This window comes from Zalophus californianus, chromosome 9 (assembly GCF_009762305.2).
Source record: "Zalophus californianus isolate mZalCal1 chromosome 9, mZalCal1.pri.v2, whole genome shotgun sequence".
In the NCBI taxonomy this organism is placed as follows: domain Eukaryota; kingdom Metazoa; phylum Chordata; class Mammalia; order Carnivora; family Otariidae; genus Zalophus; species Zalophus californianus.
This window is the reverse complement of record NC_045603.1, coordinates 63,495,372-63,508,347: the sequence shown is the minus strand read 5'-3', so window position 1 is coordinate 63,508,347 and position 12,976 is coordinate 63,495,372. Positions and strand designations below refer to the sequence as shown.

The 12,976-nt window shown below is 53.1% G+C and overlaps 2 protein-coding genes across 3 annotated transcripts; both read left to right on the top strand.

The window, feature by feature from the left end:
• The first annotated feature begins 8 nt into the window (after positions 1-8).
• Positions 9-7,127, top strand: GPD1 (glycerol-3-phosphate dehydrogenase 1). The gene is made up of 8 exons (XM_027592622.2): positions 9-251; positions 761-938; positions 1,757-1,897; positions 2,479-2,617; positions 2,847-2,959; positions 3,650-3,883; positions 4,106-4,212; positions 5,210-7,127. Exons 1-8 carry the CDS (start codon positions 211-213, stop codon positions 5,304-5,306), a joined length of 1,050 nt encoding a protein of 349 aa, XP_027448423.1. The 5' UTR covers positions 9-210; the 3' UTR covers positions 5,307-7,127.
• A 650-nt stretch (positions 7,128-7,777) lies between these two features.
• Positions 7,778-12,770, top strand: LOC113921682 (cytochrome c oxidase assembly protein COX14). Of its 2 annotated transcripts, none has more exons than XM_027592623.1 (2): positions 7,778-7,931; positions 12,362-12,770. In XM_027592623.1, the coding sequence occupies exon 2, from the start codon at positions 12,370-12,372 to the stop codon at positions 12,541-12,543; it is 174 nt and encodes a 57-aa protein (XP_027448424.1). In that variant the 5' UTR covers positions 7,778-7,931; positions 12,362-12,369; the 3' UTR covers positions 12,544-12,770. The 2 variants fall into 2 exon arrangements, with proteins under 2 accessions (XP_027448424.1, XP_027448425.1); XM_027592624.1 differs by lacking the exon at positions 7,778-7,931 and adding an exon at positions 7,938-8,120.
• Positions 12,771-12,976: the final 206 nt, after the last annotated feature.

The window sequence follows — 12,976 nt, the reverse complement described above, 5'->3', positions numbered from 1 at the left end:
TGCCCCATTCCTGTTCACCACCTGTCTCTACCCTCTTCTCCCCTTTGCCTGGCTTCGCCAGAGTCCCTGTCTCCCTCGGCACCCGCCTCCCAACCCGCCCCTGGAGGGCGGGACTTGGCTGCACCCACGTGTGGCGGAGTTATATGCTCCTAGTCGGCAGAGGAGCTGGGGAGTGGAGCACTGAGCTGGATCAGTTAGAGAAGTGGCACCATGGCTGGCAAGAAAGTCTGCATTGTAGGCTCCGGCAACTGGTAAGTGGCTCTGTCAAGGAGTACTTGGGGGTGGGGTGGGGTTCTTGGGGGAACTCCACCCCAAGGCTAGGGCGAGAGGCAGGAGGCAGACGGTGGGTAGGAAGTGCCCTCCAATTTCTTTCCACCCGTGCTTTCTTCTGCACCTACCCCCACAGGGCAGATGGTGCCCAAACCTTTTGGGTCCTTGCCTGCCTGGGCAGCTGCACCTGTTTGCCACAGGAAGGGAGTTTCCAGAGTGCTCCCTGCCTGAAAGCTGCTTGGGCGCGGGGTTTGGGGAGATCAGAAGGCTGGCTCCCTTCTCCAGCTGCAAAGTGTAAGGTAGACTGAGTCTCCTTTCTACTGCCAGGGACACACTTTCATGGTGGTGGGGGCTCACAAGGAAGATGGCAAGGAAATCCTCTGGTGGGCTGCTGTGCTGTCCCCTCACTGCCACCCTGTGCCTCCTCCCCTGCCCCCATTCCTCCCTCATGCCCTGACTCTTCTACTTTCTGTCCTCCCCCTCCCACCAGGGGCTCAGCTATTGCCAAGATTGTGGGAGGCAATGCAGCCCAGCTGTCACACTTTGACCCCCGGGTGACCATGTGGGTGTTTGAGGAAGACATCGGGGGGAGAAAGCTGACAGAGATCATCAACACGCAGCATGAGAACGTCAAATACCTGCCAGGGCACAAGCTGCCCCCCAACGTGGTGAGCCCCAAAACCCTGCAAGGAAGGGAGAGGGAAGTGGAGGGGTGCTTCCTGCTGAGAGGGGGCCATTTCAGCTGCTACCTGGACTTAGGAAGCGTCTTGGGACGGCTGCTGTGGACACAGGGCACCCCTATGCACAACCCCCAAAGTGGTCTCCCAGGACTTTCTAGAACTGAGGAGAACTTGAACCCACCCCCCCCCATACACTTATGGGCTTCCAGGCAGTAAGGGAGGGGGAACAAGGAAGTTGGTTTTCATGGCAACCAAAGACGGGGGTGGGGGGTGGGGGGGGGTGGGTGGGTGTCTGGGTAGCACCTGCCTCAGGCTCTAATCCTGTCACTTATTCACTGGGCTATTAGCTGAGTTGGAGGCTGTTCCTTGGACTTAAGGTCCCTGGTCAAATCCATGTGGCTTGCTCCCAACCTGGAGAGGGGGAGCAGGGAAGACAGCAGGGAGAGCTTTCCCTTCCCAGTTGGGGGCCCTAAGAAGCCGGGTGATATCTTTCTTGGCCTCTTCCTCCTGCCAAGCTTAGGGCTCCTGTGGCCTCCCTCACTGTCCCACAGCCAAGGGCTAGAAGAGTACTGAGTGGAGTTCCCAGGAGTCCTCAAGAGCCCTAGGCAGTTGGCGGGAGAGGGATGATGGTGAAGGGGAGGGAAGACGGTTTCATTCCTCCAGGTTCAGCCCTTCCAGATTCAGTCCCCCAACTGCCCTTCCTTCTCCCCCCACCAGGCTCACTCTTTAGCTCCTAGATCTCCTGAATGGGCTTCCACAGAGGCTAGAAGTCTGTGAAAGCCCATGAGCACTGGTCACCCCCACAGGTGGCTGTCCCAGACGTGGTCCAGGCTGCAGCAGATGCTGACATCCTGATCTTTGTGGTGCCTCATCAGTTCATCGGCAAGATTTGTGATCAGCTCAAGGGCCACCTGAAGGCAAACGCCATTGGTGTATCTCTTATTAAGGTGCCAGGAACATCTTCATGTGGATGGGGGGGTGCAGCTAACTGCTGTGGGGTCAGGGTGGGGGAAGACAGGAGAACAGAAAATGGCAGAAGGCGGCCAAGAGTTTTTTGGAGAGAGGGGAGGAGTCGCTTTGGGGAGGCTGAGAAATAGGTGCTGGGGACCACTGGGGAGGGGAGGCTGGTTGGGGAGTAGTTAAGAGATCGGGTTGGAGGCCGATGTCTTGAATTTAGGAGGCATACAAGGGATGTCTGGGGATATGAGAAGTGGGCTGGTTTGGAGCAGTATCTGGGATGGAAGCTGGTTTGGGGTACTCTGTGGGGGGTTGTTTAGGGATGTGGAGGGGATACACCGCCTTGGGAGAGGTAGGTTGATTAAAGGTATATGGAAGGAGAATTTTCAAAAGGATTCGTTTTCACGTGCGATCTACCATCCTCACAGCAAGCTCTGGCTGGGTTGGAATGGGGCAGGGCCTTTGGGGACAGATACTGATAACAGTGGATTTGGAAGGGGCAGGATTTCTGGGTGGGAAGCCCTCAGTTGGGCATAAAGGACACCTGGCCTGAGCTCCATCCTGTGCCCAGGGGGTAGACGAGGGCCCTCATGGGCTGAAGCTCATCTCCGAAGTGATTGGGGAGCACCTTGGCCTCCCCATGAGTGTGCTGATGGGGGCCAACATTGCCAGCGAGGTGGCTGATGAGAAGTTCTGTGAGACCACCATTGGTGAGAGCCCTGTCATCACCTACATACACAGTGCAGCACACGTCCCCTCTGTACTCTCCTCCCCGCCATTTAGCCATCTTCTCCTCATTAATCAGGCGTCCCAAGCACCAGAGGTGAGGGAGGACTGGGACACCGCCCCCCCCAGGGAAAGGGTTGCAGGTCCTGCTTAGGGCAGGTGTGGGAAGAGTCAAGAATCCCCTTTTAAAGCCTTGCCGCCTTCCCACTTTAGGCTGCAAGGACCAGACCCAAGGACAGCTTCTGAAAAAGCTGATGCAGACACGCAATTTCCGCATCACAGTGGTGCAAGAGGTGGATACAGTAGAGATCTGTGGGGCCTTAAAGGTGAGAGGGGTGCAGAGGCAGCTATGGGGTGGGGAGAAGGCCCTGAAGGAGGGCCTGGCTTAGCTCTACAAGGTTGCTGGTACTCCGGGCTCTCACTCTTGGGCAATTGCTCCCCTTCCCCATCAAGTCCCCCCCCCCCCCACACACACACACGAAGAACTGTAGCAGGAAGGTCAGGGTCATTCAGGCCTGCCAGTTATTCACTATCAAACATTGGACCTCCTTCTTCCTTTCTTCCCATAGCTCCTTGTGGGACATCCCTATCCCTGCCTCCAGTGGGTGGTCCCGGGGGAGGAGGAGATGTCCTGGGGAAGGACCCGGGCTGACAGGAGATAAGACATCCAGGACACCCAGGCAGATTGATGGCCAGAACTCTGGATCTTGGATAGAGCTGAGGACATCAGGGATATGGAACAGAACAGTCATGGATGGGAGGGCCAGCTGGACAGGAGACTGGTTTTTAGGAAAAGTTCTCAAGGATGGAGTATGGGGCAGGGTTGGGGAGCCAGGAAGCACGAGCCCAGGGGTACAGCAAGTGGGAAACTCAAGAGGTGGAAATAGTTGAGGAGCCCACCCACTGTGCTTCACTTATTCAGTGGCGTGTCATAGCTCATGGAAGGAGCGTGAGGCAGGCGCCGAGGGGCCTGCAGGGAGGGATCCTTTCTCACCTGTGACCTCCACTCTCCAAAGAATGTAGTGGCCATGGGTGCTGGCTTCTGTGACGGGCTGGGTTTTGGCAACAACACCAAGGCAGCAGTGATCCGACTGGGGCTCATGGAGATGATCAGCTTTGCCAAGCTCTTCTGCAGTGGCCCTGTGTCCTGTGCCACCTTCTTGGAGAGCTGCGGTGTTGCTGACCTCATCACTACCTGCTACGGAGGGCGGAACCGAAAGGTGGCAGAAGCCTTCGCCCGCACAGGAAAGGTGGGACCCTGGGGCAATGGAAAATGGAGGGCGGCCCAACAGGTTCAAAGTAGAGGGCTTTGGCTTGAGGCATCTCTTGAGCACAAACATTCAGACTGTTGTGAACATTCCCAGCCTTTCTTTCCTACTAAGACCCCACCTCCCATCCGAGCCCCAGACACTCCACCTCCCACGAACAACCTTCCTCTCCCATTTCCATCACACGTCCTATTTCCTTCACAGCCCATTGAGCAGCTGGAGAAAGAGATGCTGAATGGGCAGAAGCTGCAGGGGCCCCCAACAGCCCGGGAGCTACACAGCATCCTCCAGCACAAGGGCCTGCTGGACAAGTAGGTGTCTGCCCCAGCCCCACTGGGGAAGGGAACCACAGCCAGAAGTGCTCTCCACATTCATCTTCCTGATCCCTCCTCCATCGGTGAAGCAGGTGGAGAGGGAACCCTATGTTTTCCAAGAGACTAGAGTGTGGAAAGAGTCTGCTCTGTCTGCTGTCCTCCAGCTAGTTCATAGTCTTTGAACTACCTCCAGGCTAGTGTTCTTTAACCACACTGCTTGGACACCTCTATGTAGCCTCACTTCTGTCGTTTCCTCCTGTCCTCTGCTATGAGGGCTGGAGCTCTGGGGCAGCAGGAATAGACTCAACTGACTGTCCCACCTCTCTGTCCCTCCACCCCAGTCTAAGCCACTACCTGGAGGCCAACCTTTACGTACCCTGAATCCTCTCCTGGGTGCTAAGGCGTGAGGAGGACAGTCTCTGTGTCAAGGTGCTCCTTTTCAGGGAGCACAAACACAGTGGGGGTGATGGGCTGATCAGAGCGGAGCTCTCTTGGTCTGAGAAAGAATCCTAGTGTAAGAGTGTAAAACAGGTTCAGAAGATCAGCTCATGGCTGGTCAAGGAAAAGCCCCCAGGTAAAGGAAGCAGCCTGTGCAAGAGGATGGGAAGAAGGAAATGCATTTATTGAGCACCTTCACTTTAATACATAATCCCTTCTGCACTACTTTGTTCTGTCTGTCCCGTTTTACAGTTGATGACACTGAGGCTTAGCGACGTTAAGTGGCTTGCCTAACTAGAACAAATAATTCATCCCAGGGAATCATATAGGCAAGTTCAATATGATAGGGAACAGGGCAATTAACAACCTGACCCTAAACCCAGGACTAGAAGTTCAAATTCTCAGCAACTGGAAATTGAGAGCCAGAGTCTGCCTGAGCTCAAAGGTGGGAGAGCAGGGGAGTGGAGGGTTAGGAGGTGGAGGGGGAGTGGGTGGGATTAAAGGGGGGTAGGGGTATACTAGAAGGCTAAGCTGGGTCTTTCCTTCCCCATTCTAGGTTTCCTCTGTTCATGGCTGTGTACAGGATATGCTATGAGAGCCAGCCAGTAGGTGAATTCATCCATTGCTTGCAGAATCATCCAGAACACTTGTGAACGGCGCTGGGGCCCAGGCCAGGCAGCTTCTTTACCCCAATGGAGACAGTCAGCAGCTTGGGGTACCTGGCCACCAGGATCTCTGGGACACTCCATGGAGCAGCCTCTTCTCCTGGAGGATAAGGAGGCTGTGGGGCCCAACTATCTACCTGGGGATCCTGAACCATCAAGCAGCCTATAGCCTCTTGCCACCACCTCTCACCAGAAAATGAGTTGCCTTGTCCCTCTCCAGATGTGGGGCTTTCTCCTTGTCTTCTGGGAGGGGTAGAATCACGCCCCAGTGCTGTCTGCTTTGGGTGTGTCTGTTGGGGGGGGAGGATGAAGGGAGAGGGAGGCAAGGGCTACCCACTGCTGCCTCACACAGACCAGGAGTCCCATCCCCAAGCCCAGTTAAATGGCTAAAGATAAGTACCTCAGCCACAGGAGGAATGAGGCAAGGGCTGCCAAGGAGGGGTCTGGGCTTTTGAGCTGACACAGGCCTCAGGGACCCCTTTGCTCTGACCTCTGCCAGGCCCCACACAACATCAATAGATCTCAGTGTTTGTTAAAAAAATACAAAGCTCTCAACCCCCTCCTAGCTTCTCCTAGCAACATCTGCGTCCTCAGAAACCTGTGGTCGTTCCTCCCCACCTCCCCCAGGCTGCCCTGGCACCAGAGCTGCTGCCACGCTGGCATCTCTGGCCCTGGGGCTTGTCATTCTCCCCAGGGACTTCCTAGCTCTTGATAGCTCCTCCCCACCATGCACGCCCTTTCTAAGCCTTCCCTCGCCCTCCCGGCCAGCACCCTCTTTGGAGAGCAGGAAACTAATCTGCTGACAGCTACACCTTTTCATAGCAGGCTCAGATCACTCAGCTCCCTATGACCTTTGTATTCGCCCCGCCTCCCTTCTCTGGGGGAGGTGTCAGTTGGGTCCCTCCTGCTTCTATCTTCCCAAGGACATCCTGGGCTTCACCCCTTTCCTCCTCCCAAACCCTGTGCCTGTTTCTCAACTGCCCCCAGAGCAGCCAGGGCAGCTAACCAGCACCTGCATCAGGAGGCCAGGGGGCCAGAGAGTGGCCCAAAGGCTGATCGAGGATTGTGAGCAGGGAGGGGTGAGCAGGTCCTTGTTGATGGCCCCCGACATTCCAAGGCCAGTCCTCCGTTGTCACCTGAAGGCTTTCTCATGAGATATTGACGCCATCAGCACCTCAGGAGCTGCGAAACTCAAGGAGGAAAAAATTAAAACCACCCTACCCACTGTGGTGAGGGAAGAACAGGAAGGGGAGGAGGGAATGTGCTTTGAACTGGCCTTGTTCCAGGATGGGTTGGCAGCCAGGGAATGTCACAGGTCAGCAGCCTGGGCCCCTGGCTACAAATAGGCCCTGTGGGCCTGCCAGCCTCCAGCCATGTTCAGCAGAGGATCTCAGCTTCTTATGTGGCAGCACCTGGCACACTGTGGCTCTGGCCAGCATTATGTTAACCCTTTCTTACTCCCTGCCAAATCAGGGAGGTGGGCTCTGCTTCTCAGCCCTAGCCCGTGAGGATTCACTGTCCTACCAGTGAAGGGTAGAGCTGCCTGGATCAGGCTGCGGGAGTGAAGGGCACGGCCACCTCAGATTTGGCTGGGCCCAGGTCAGGGCTTTGACTGAATCCAGAGCTGCCTCCCCAGGAGGTCAAAGTGGGGGCAGAGAGACAGCTCTTTTCCTTCGGCTGCAGCTGTAACCTTGTTAGCTAGTCCGACACCTCTGCCTACTTTTGTTCACTCCACAGTTAACAATCTGAGACCTTCCCATCAAGCCTACTACTTGTCTACTCAATAAACCGTGGTTTTTCCAGAAGGGAGTTGGGGAAGGGCGCTTCAGTGCATGCGGCAGTTCGTAGTGTATCACTGTGGTGTATCACTGCATATATGTTTCCAGTCATGCCACAGGGAAAAATGAAGAAAAGAAGGAAATCCCTCCTCGATAATCCCAGCCACTCCCGGCCCCTGGCAGGGGTGCCCACGCCGTCCCTCTCCCCGCAAGTGGCACCCTAATGCCGGCGCGTCTTTGGGTCTTTACCGCGCCTCCTGCAAGCGGGGAGTTCACAACACGGGCCTGAAACGTTAGAGGTTCGTCCCTCGTACCCACTCTGTGGCCGTGACCAAACCTGCCGCCTTCTTGGCGGTCCAGGCCTCGCGGTGCCCGTCAGGTCCCTCCCTACCTGAGTTCGGCCGAAGCGGGACACGCGGAGGAGGGCAGCTCCGGGCTCTAGGGGGCGCGCGGCCCACCTCCAGAGGGCTGACCCCGACGAATCTACCCAGCTCCCGGAGGCGTCGCCGCGCCCAGGCTGGGGATTGGCTGACTCTGAGTCGGCGAGAAAGACCGTCTTTTCTCTGGTGACTGAGTATCCTAAAAGTTCCAGTTCTAGAGCTGGAGTCACCAAAGACCCTCTGTCAATGGAGAATGGCTACAACCCCCAGAATTCAACAGTCCTCTCCGAGAGGAAGACCGATCTGAGGATGCGTAGTAAGGGTGACTGGCCCGGAAGCGCAAAGGCGGCGACCGGCCGAGCTGCGGCGTGCGCAGGCTCCCTCCTCAGGGGGCGGCTTTGTGTTGGTTCGGGCGCGCGCTGACCTCTCTCGCGTCGGGAGCTGAGTCCTAGAGGGTAAGCGGGACGGGTGGGAGGCAGAAACGCCGGCTCGCCGCGCCCGTAGCGCCCCCAGGAAAGGCCGCTACCCTCGCGTACGTGGTCCGGCGTGCTGCGTCCGGCTGCGCTAGGAAATTGCGCAGGCTGCGGCGGCCAGAAGCTGCTGGCCGAGGCCGCGGCTAGACGCCGGGAAGCGGCAGCACCCAGGTACGCCGTTGCCAGGGCCCCGCAGGGGCCGCGCGTCCGCTGAGGCGCCCCGTCTCGGGCCGGCCTTTGTTTACCCATCCTCCCACGCCCCGGCCTTCAGTGCCCTTGAGATCCCTGAGTATCCTGCGCCGCGGAGCGCGAGCCGCCAGCCGCACCGCTTCCAGCCCAGCAGAGCCCTGACAGCCGTAGGTTCCTGTCAAACCTTGACTTCAGCCCGGCGTCTTGGCCCTCCAAGCTCTGACTTCAGTAGCTCTGACCCTTCCTTGCCTTACAGTCATTTGCGCCTTGGTGTGCGGCTCTTCCGGGCACCCTTCGTGCGGATGGATTAGACAGCTCCACTCCTTTGCCACTTTCAGCTCCCGGAATGCTCTCCCTCTTCCCTGCTGGTATAAATCCTGTCTGCTCTTCTAAAGGACACAGCCACACCTCCCTCCCCCGCTTACTGCTAACTTCTTGAGCCCCCACCTTTTCTCTGAGCTCTCACTTCGCTTCTTCTCTTCTGGTCGCCGCCCGTCTTCTACGTTATGTAACCGAATTAGGGATCTATGGCTTTTCCTCATCAGCTATAAGCTGCTTTGAGACAGAAGACTTTCTCTTCTCTGTGGCTTTCATAGCAGGAGTAAAAGGTAAACAGATAAATGAGTAAATCTAAGCGGAGGTGGATGGAACACATTTGAGGAAATGATTTCCAGGGGCGCCTGGGTGGCTCAGTCGGTTGAGCGTCTGCCTTGGGCTCAGGCCATGATCTCCAGGTCTTGGGATTGATTGCCCCCCCACCCCCGTAGGGCTCCCTGCGCAGCGGGGATTCTGCTTCTCCCTCTGCTTGTTGTCTCTCTCTCTCTGTGTGTCTCTCTGTCTCAAATGAATAAAGAAAATCCTTAAAAAAAAAAAAAGAAAAAAAATGATTTCCAGAGGAGAAGAACCCCGAGGCTTGAGGTACTCCCATGTTTAGGGGGCCGAAAAAGAGAAGAGCCTGAACTTTGCAGATTGCACTCCTATGGAATTTTCCATACTGGTACTTGCGTTTTATTTCCCTGTTTTTGGAAACCTTCAGTTTAACCCCATCACCCCATAACAGACCCAGCATTGACTTTTTTTTTTTTCTTAAGAAAATTGATGTCTCTCAGATGACAGTGTTTTGCTAACCTCAAAAGTTTCATTTCCAAGGTAAATCCTTCTACCTGGGCTTCTAATTTCACCTTTTCCTGGGCCATCCTAGATCTTGTTCCATCCTGTCCACCTCTTTTATCCTCTGTTTAGCCACCAACTTCTTCTCTAAAGCACATTCAAATCTTCCTTACCAATAAGCAAGACATACTAGAATTTCCTTGATCTTGTTGCCTTCTCAAGCTCCTGCCTTATCACTTCTATTCCCTTAACCAGAAAATCACAAGAATTCTTATCTATGAGGTGAAGGGGTTATCCTTCTAATAATCTGTTTCTGTCTCAGAAAAATGCCTAGGCATGTGAAACTTGGGGTTTGTGGGCCTGCTGGAGCTAAGAATCTGTGCTTTGTTGGGGCGCCTGGCAGGCTCAGTCGGTAGAGCATGGGACTCTTGATCTTGCGTGGTGAGTTTGAGCCCCACTTTGGGTGTGGAGCCTGCCTTAAAGAAAAAAAAATCTGTGCGTTTACTTAATACCAGTTCCAGTTCAGTACACTAAATTGACTTCTGCCCTAGGAATGTGTGTTTACCTGTGATCTAGTCACCTTTTCCCATCCAGTGATCCGATCTGACTAGTGTTCATCGCACTTAACTTGCAGTAATGGTTCCCAGTTTTCATTCTGGCTCAACAGGTGGGAAGGATACAGCCCACCTCTGTCAGTGGCAGGGAGTTGATACAGCAGTGATTTTCAACCAGGAGGGGAGATGTAGTTGAATAAAAAAGCCCCCCAGATGTTTCTGAAATTTCCCATCTGCTTTCTTTCACTATTTTCCTCCTTCATATCAGCATTCCCTTGGCTTCTCTCTCCGGTCTTATCCTCTGCTTTGGTGTCACTTATTATCTCTCTTTCTATCTGTAGCCTAGCCTCTCTCCCAAGGTCTGTCCAGATTTGCATATCCATCTGCCTGAAAGACATCATCACATGAATGTTGGGTTGAGCATCTTAATTTTAACATGTCCAAAACCCAGTTGATGATCTTGACTGCCACTCATTGCCACTACTACCCCCATACACACAGTGATACACACCTATTTCTTTTCATTTCTTTTTCCTATTAACAGTATCCCAATCCACAGAGTTTCCTGATTTGCTACCTTGGAGATGTTTCAGCTTTGCCCTAATCCATTCCGTTAATAAATCTTGTTCTACTTCCAGAATAACTGCTGCATCTGTCCTCTCCTTCTCTACTGCCCTGCCTTAGCTCAGGGCCTGTGGAGAGTTTTGGTTAATGTGAAAATAGAAATCTCTCGTTGGGATTAGACAAGAGACGGAAGTGAAGTTCTAGACACCAAAATTACATCTGTTAGTAGGTCGTCTGTCATTCTCCTAGCCAAGGTGTACCATCCTTTTACTTTGTTAGCTGAGGAATGCTTCCAGCCTTCTTCCTCCAGCCCCTTGAAGAAGTGGTCCTATAACTGGTTAGCATCTAGCCAGGGTAATGGGGGGGTAGGTGGAGAAGGAATAAATGAGGAAGACATTGAAGGTTGCAGGTCTCTTTGCTGGGAGCTTGTTTACCACCTTAGTGTCCTGCTCTGCGTGTGTTTGTGTGTTTTCTTCACGGTCTCACAGCTTGGGGTCCTTTCAAACCTCAGAGAACCCAAACACAACTCTTTCTTACCTCAACCTGTGCCATTTGGTTTTCTTCCTCTGACCTTATTTAATGTCACTTTCTATAGTCATTTGGGAATATAATTCAAGGAAGCTGTCCCTCAGCTCAGCTTGGGTTCCGCTCTTAAGGAATGGCTCAACAGCAGTGTTTAGCCAACAGAACTCACTCTGAGAAGCGTTTATGTGTCTCACCCTACTCTTGACCCCCTAAACCAGCTAATCCTGAGCTTCTCTTCTTCCAAATTCTTGACTTTTAAGAAACCTATTCTCACTGATTTGTCTTTTTTTTTTAAGATTTTTATTTATTTGACAGAAACACAGCGAGAGCCAGGAACACAAGCAGGGGGAGTGGGAGAGGGACAAGCAGGCTTCCCGCAGAGCAGGGAGCCCGATGCGGGGCTCGATCCCAGGACCCTGGGACCATGACCTGAGCCAAAGGCAGCCACTTAACAACTGAGCCCCCCAGGTGCCCTCAGTCAGTCTTGTAATATCAATTCCCTCAACAGTGAGGAGCCTAAGAACACATTGAAGAACATTTTGTTCAGGATGAAAGAGTCCCATTTTAAACTTTATCTTATTCCCTAGTTCAGAATATCCAGGGAACTGCTAAATTAGAATTTGTCTTTTGCAAACAATTTGTTGGGGACTCAGTAAGTTTTTTTTTTAACCCTTGGGATAGGTTCTTGGTATTATGTTTGGAACTTAGAATTAATGCCATAGAAGGTTAAGTATAATTGAAATAATATAAATGTACTGTTGGCATTATTTCAGGTATATTATGGCTTACACAGATGCTTGAGGGCTAACATGGGAACTTAGCCACCACGAACAAGATTGTTTTCATGGGAAAACAAATTGGTTATTGTGTAGAAGGCTCCCATTTGATCCTCCCAGAGAGAATAATTCACTGCTAATGTTTAATCCCCAACTACCCCCATTAATTCCCTACTAGCCAGAAAAACTGATGTGTGCTTATAGTTGTATATCAATTAAGAACATTTCTGGGTGGTTCATACCAGTCCTTTATTTCACAAACATAGAGGGCCAGGTTTTACCTGTAATGTCATTCAAATGCACCTATTTCCAGCTGTGTTTCTGTATCTCCTTTGCAGACTTTATCTTTCTGAATTTTTTTTTTTTAGATTTTATTTATTTGACAGCGCGCACCAGAGAGCACAAGCGGAGGGGAACGGCAGAGGGAGAGGGAGAAGCAGACTCCCCGCTGAGCGGGAAGCCCGATGAGGGACTCGATCCTGGGACCCCGGGATCATTACCTGAGTTGAAAGCAGACGCTTAACTGACTGAGCCACCCAGGCGCCCCTCCATCTGGCATATGTGTAGGGGCCGTTCAGAGTAGAGTGTAGACAGACTAAGCAGGATGCAGAAGAAGTGGAGTGACCTTAAAAAGAGAAGGGGGCTGGGCAGATGAGGCCTTATTCTTGGGTCTAAATCCAGTCTCTCTTTGTAGGGGACAACATGCCAACTGCCAAGCAACTAGCTGACATTGGCTACAAGACCTTCTCTACCTCCATGATGCTCCTCACTGTGTACGGGGGCTACCTGTGCAGTGCCCGGGCCTACCGTTATTTCCAGCGGCGCAGCTCCCAGCGCCAGGCTGCAGAAGAACAGAAGACCTCAGGAGTCCTGTAGAACTGCAGGTTTTTCTCCTTGAGCAGAGAGGCCTGAGGCATGCTGTGGAATGATCTCACCTGCAATCATTTCCAAGTCGAGAAAACTAGGGCCTTAATGGTTTTCAAATCCTGCTGAGAAAAAGTGCCCCTGTTTTCTCTGGTCCTGCCAGTTTGGGGCGGCTGTGGAATCACAACAGGAATGGGAGGATGAGGCACACCTGTGGACATTAAATATTTTGCCATGTCTGTGTCTTGGTATTTTTGTTTACTTAAATAGGGTATGGAAGGCAGAGGTGGGGCCTTGACTACCAGTTTCTAGTCACGGACTGGATTTCCATCTTTTGAGCTCTTAGCACCCGTGAAGTGGGGGTATGCAGTTTTAGGGGTAGTAGTGTCAACTCATAGTCTCAGACAGAAGACTGTCCCAGCATCTCTACAAATCCCCTGGAAAG

Coding starts and splice junctions, on each gene's coding strand:
- GPD1 (XM_027592622.2), top strand. CDS start 211: ATGGCTGGCAAGAAAGTCTGCATTGTAGGCTCCGGCAACTG. Junction 252..760: donor ATTGTAGGCTCCGGCAACTG/GTAAGTGGCTCT, acceptor CCCTCCCACCAG/GGGCTCAGCTATTGCCAAGA. Junction 2,618..2,846: donor GTTCTGTGAGACCACCATTG/GTGAGAGCCCTG, acceptor TTCCCACTTTAG/GCTGCAAGGACCAGACCCAA.
- LOC113921682 (XM_027592623.1), top strand. CDS start 12,370: ATGCCAACTGCCAAGCAACTAGCTGACATTGGCTACAAGACCTTCTCT.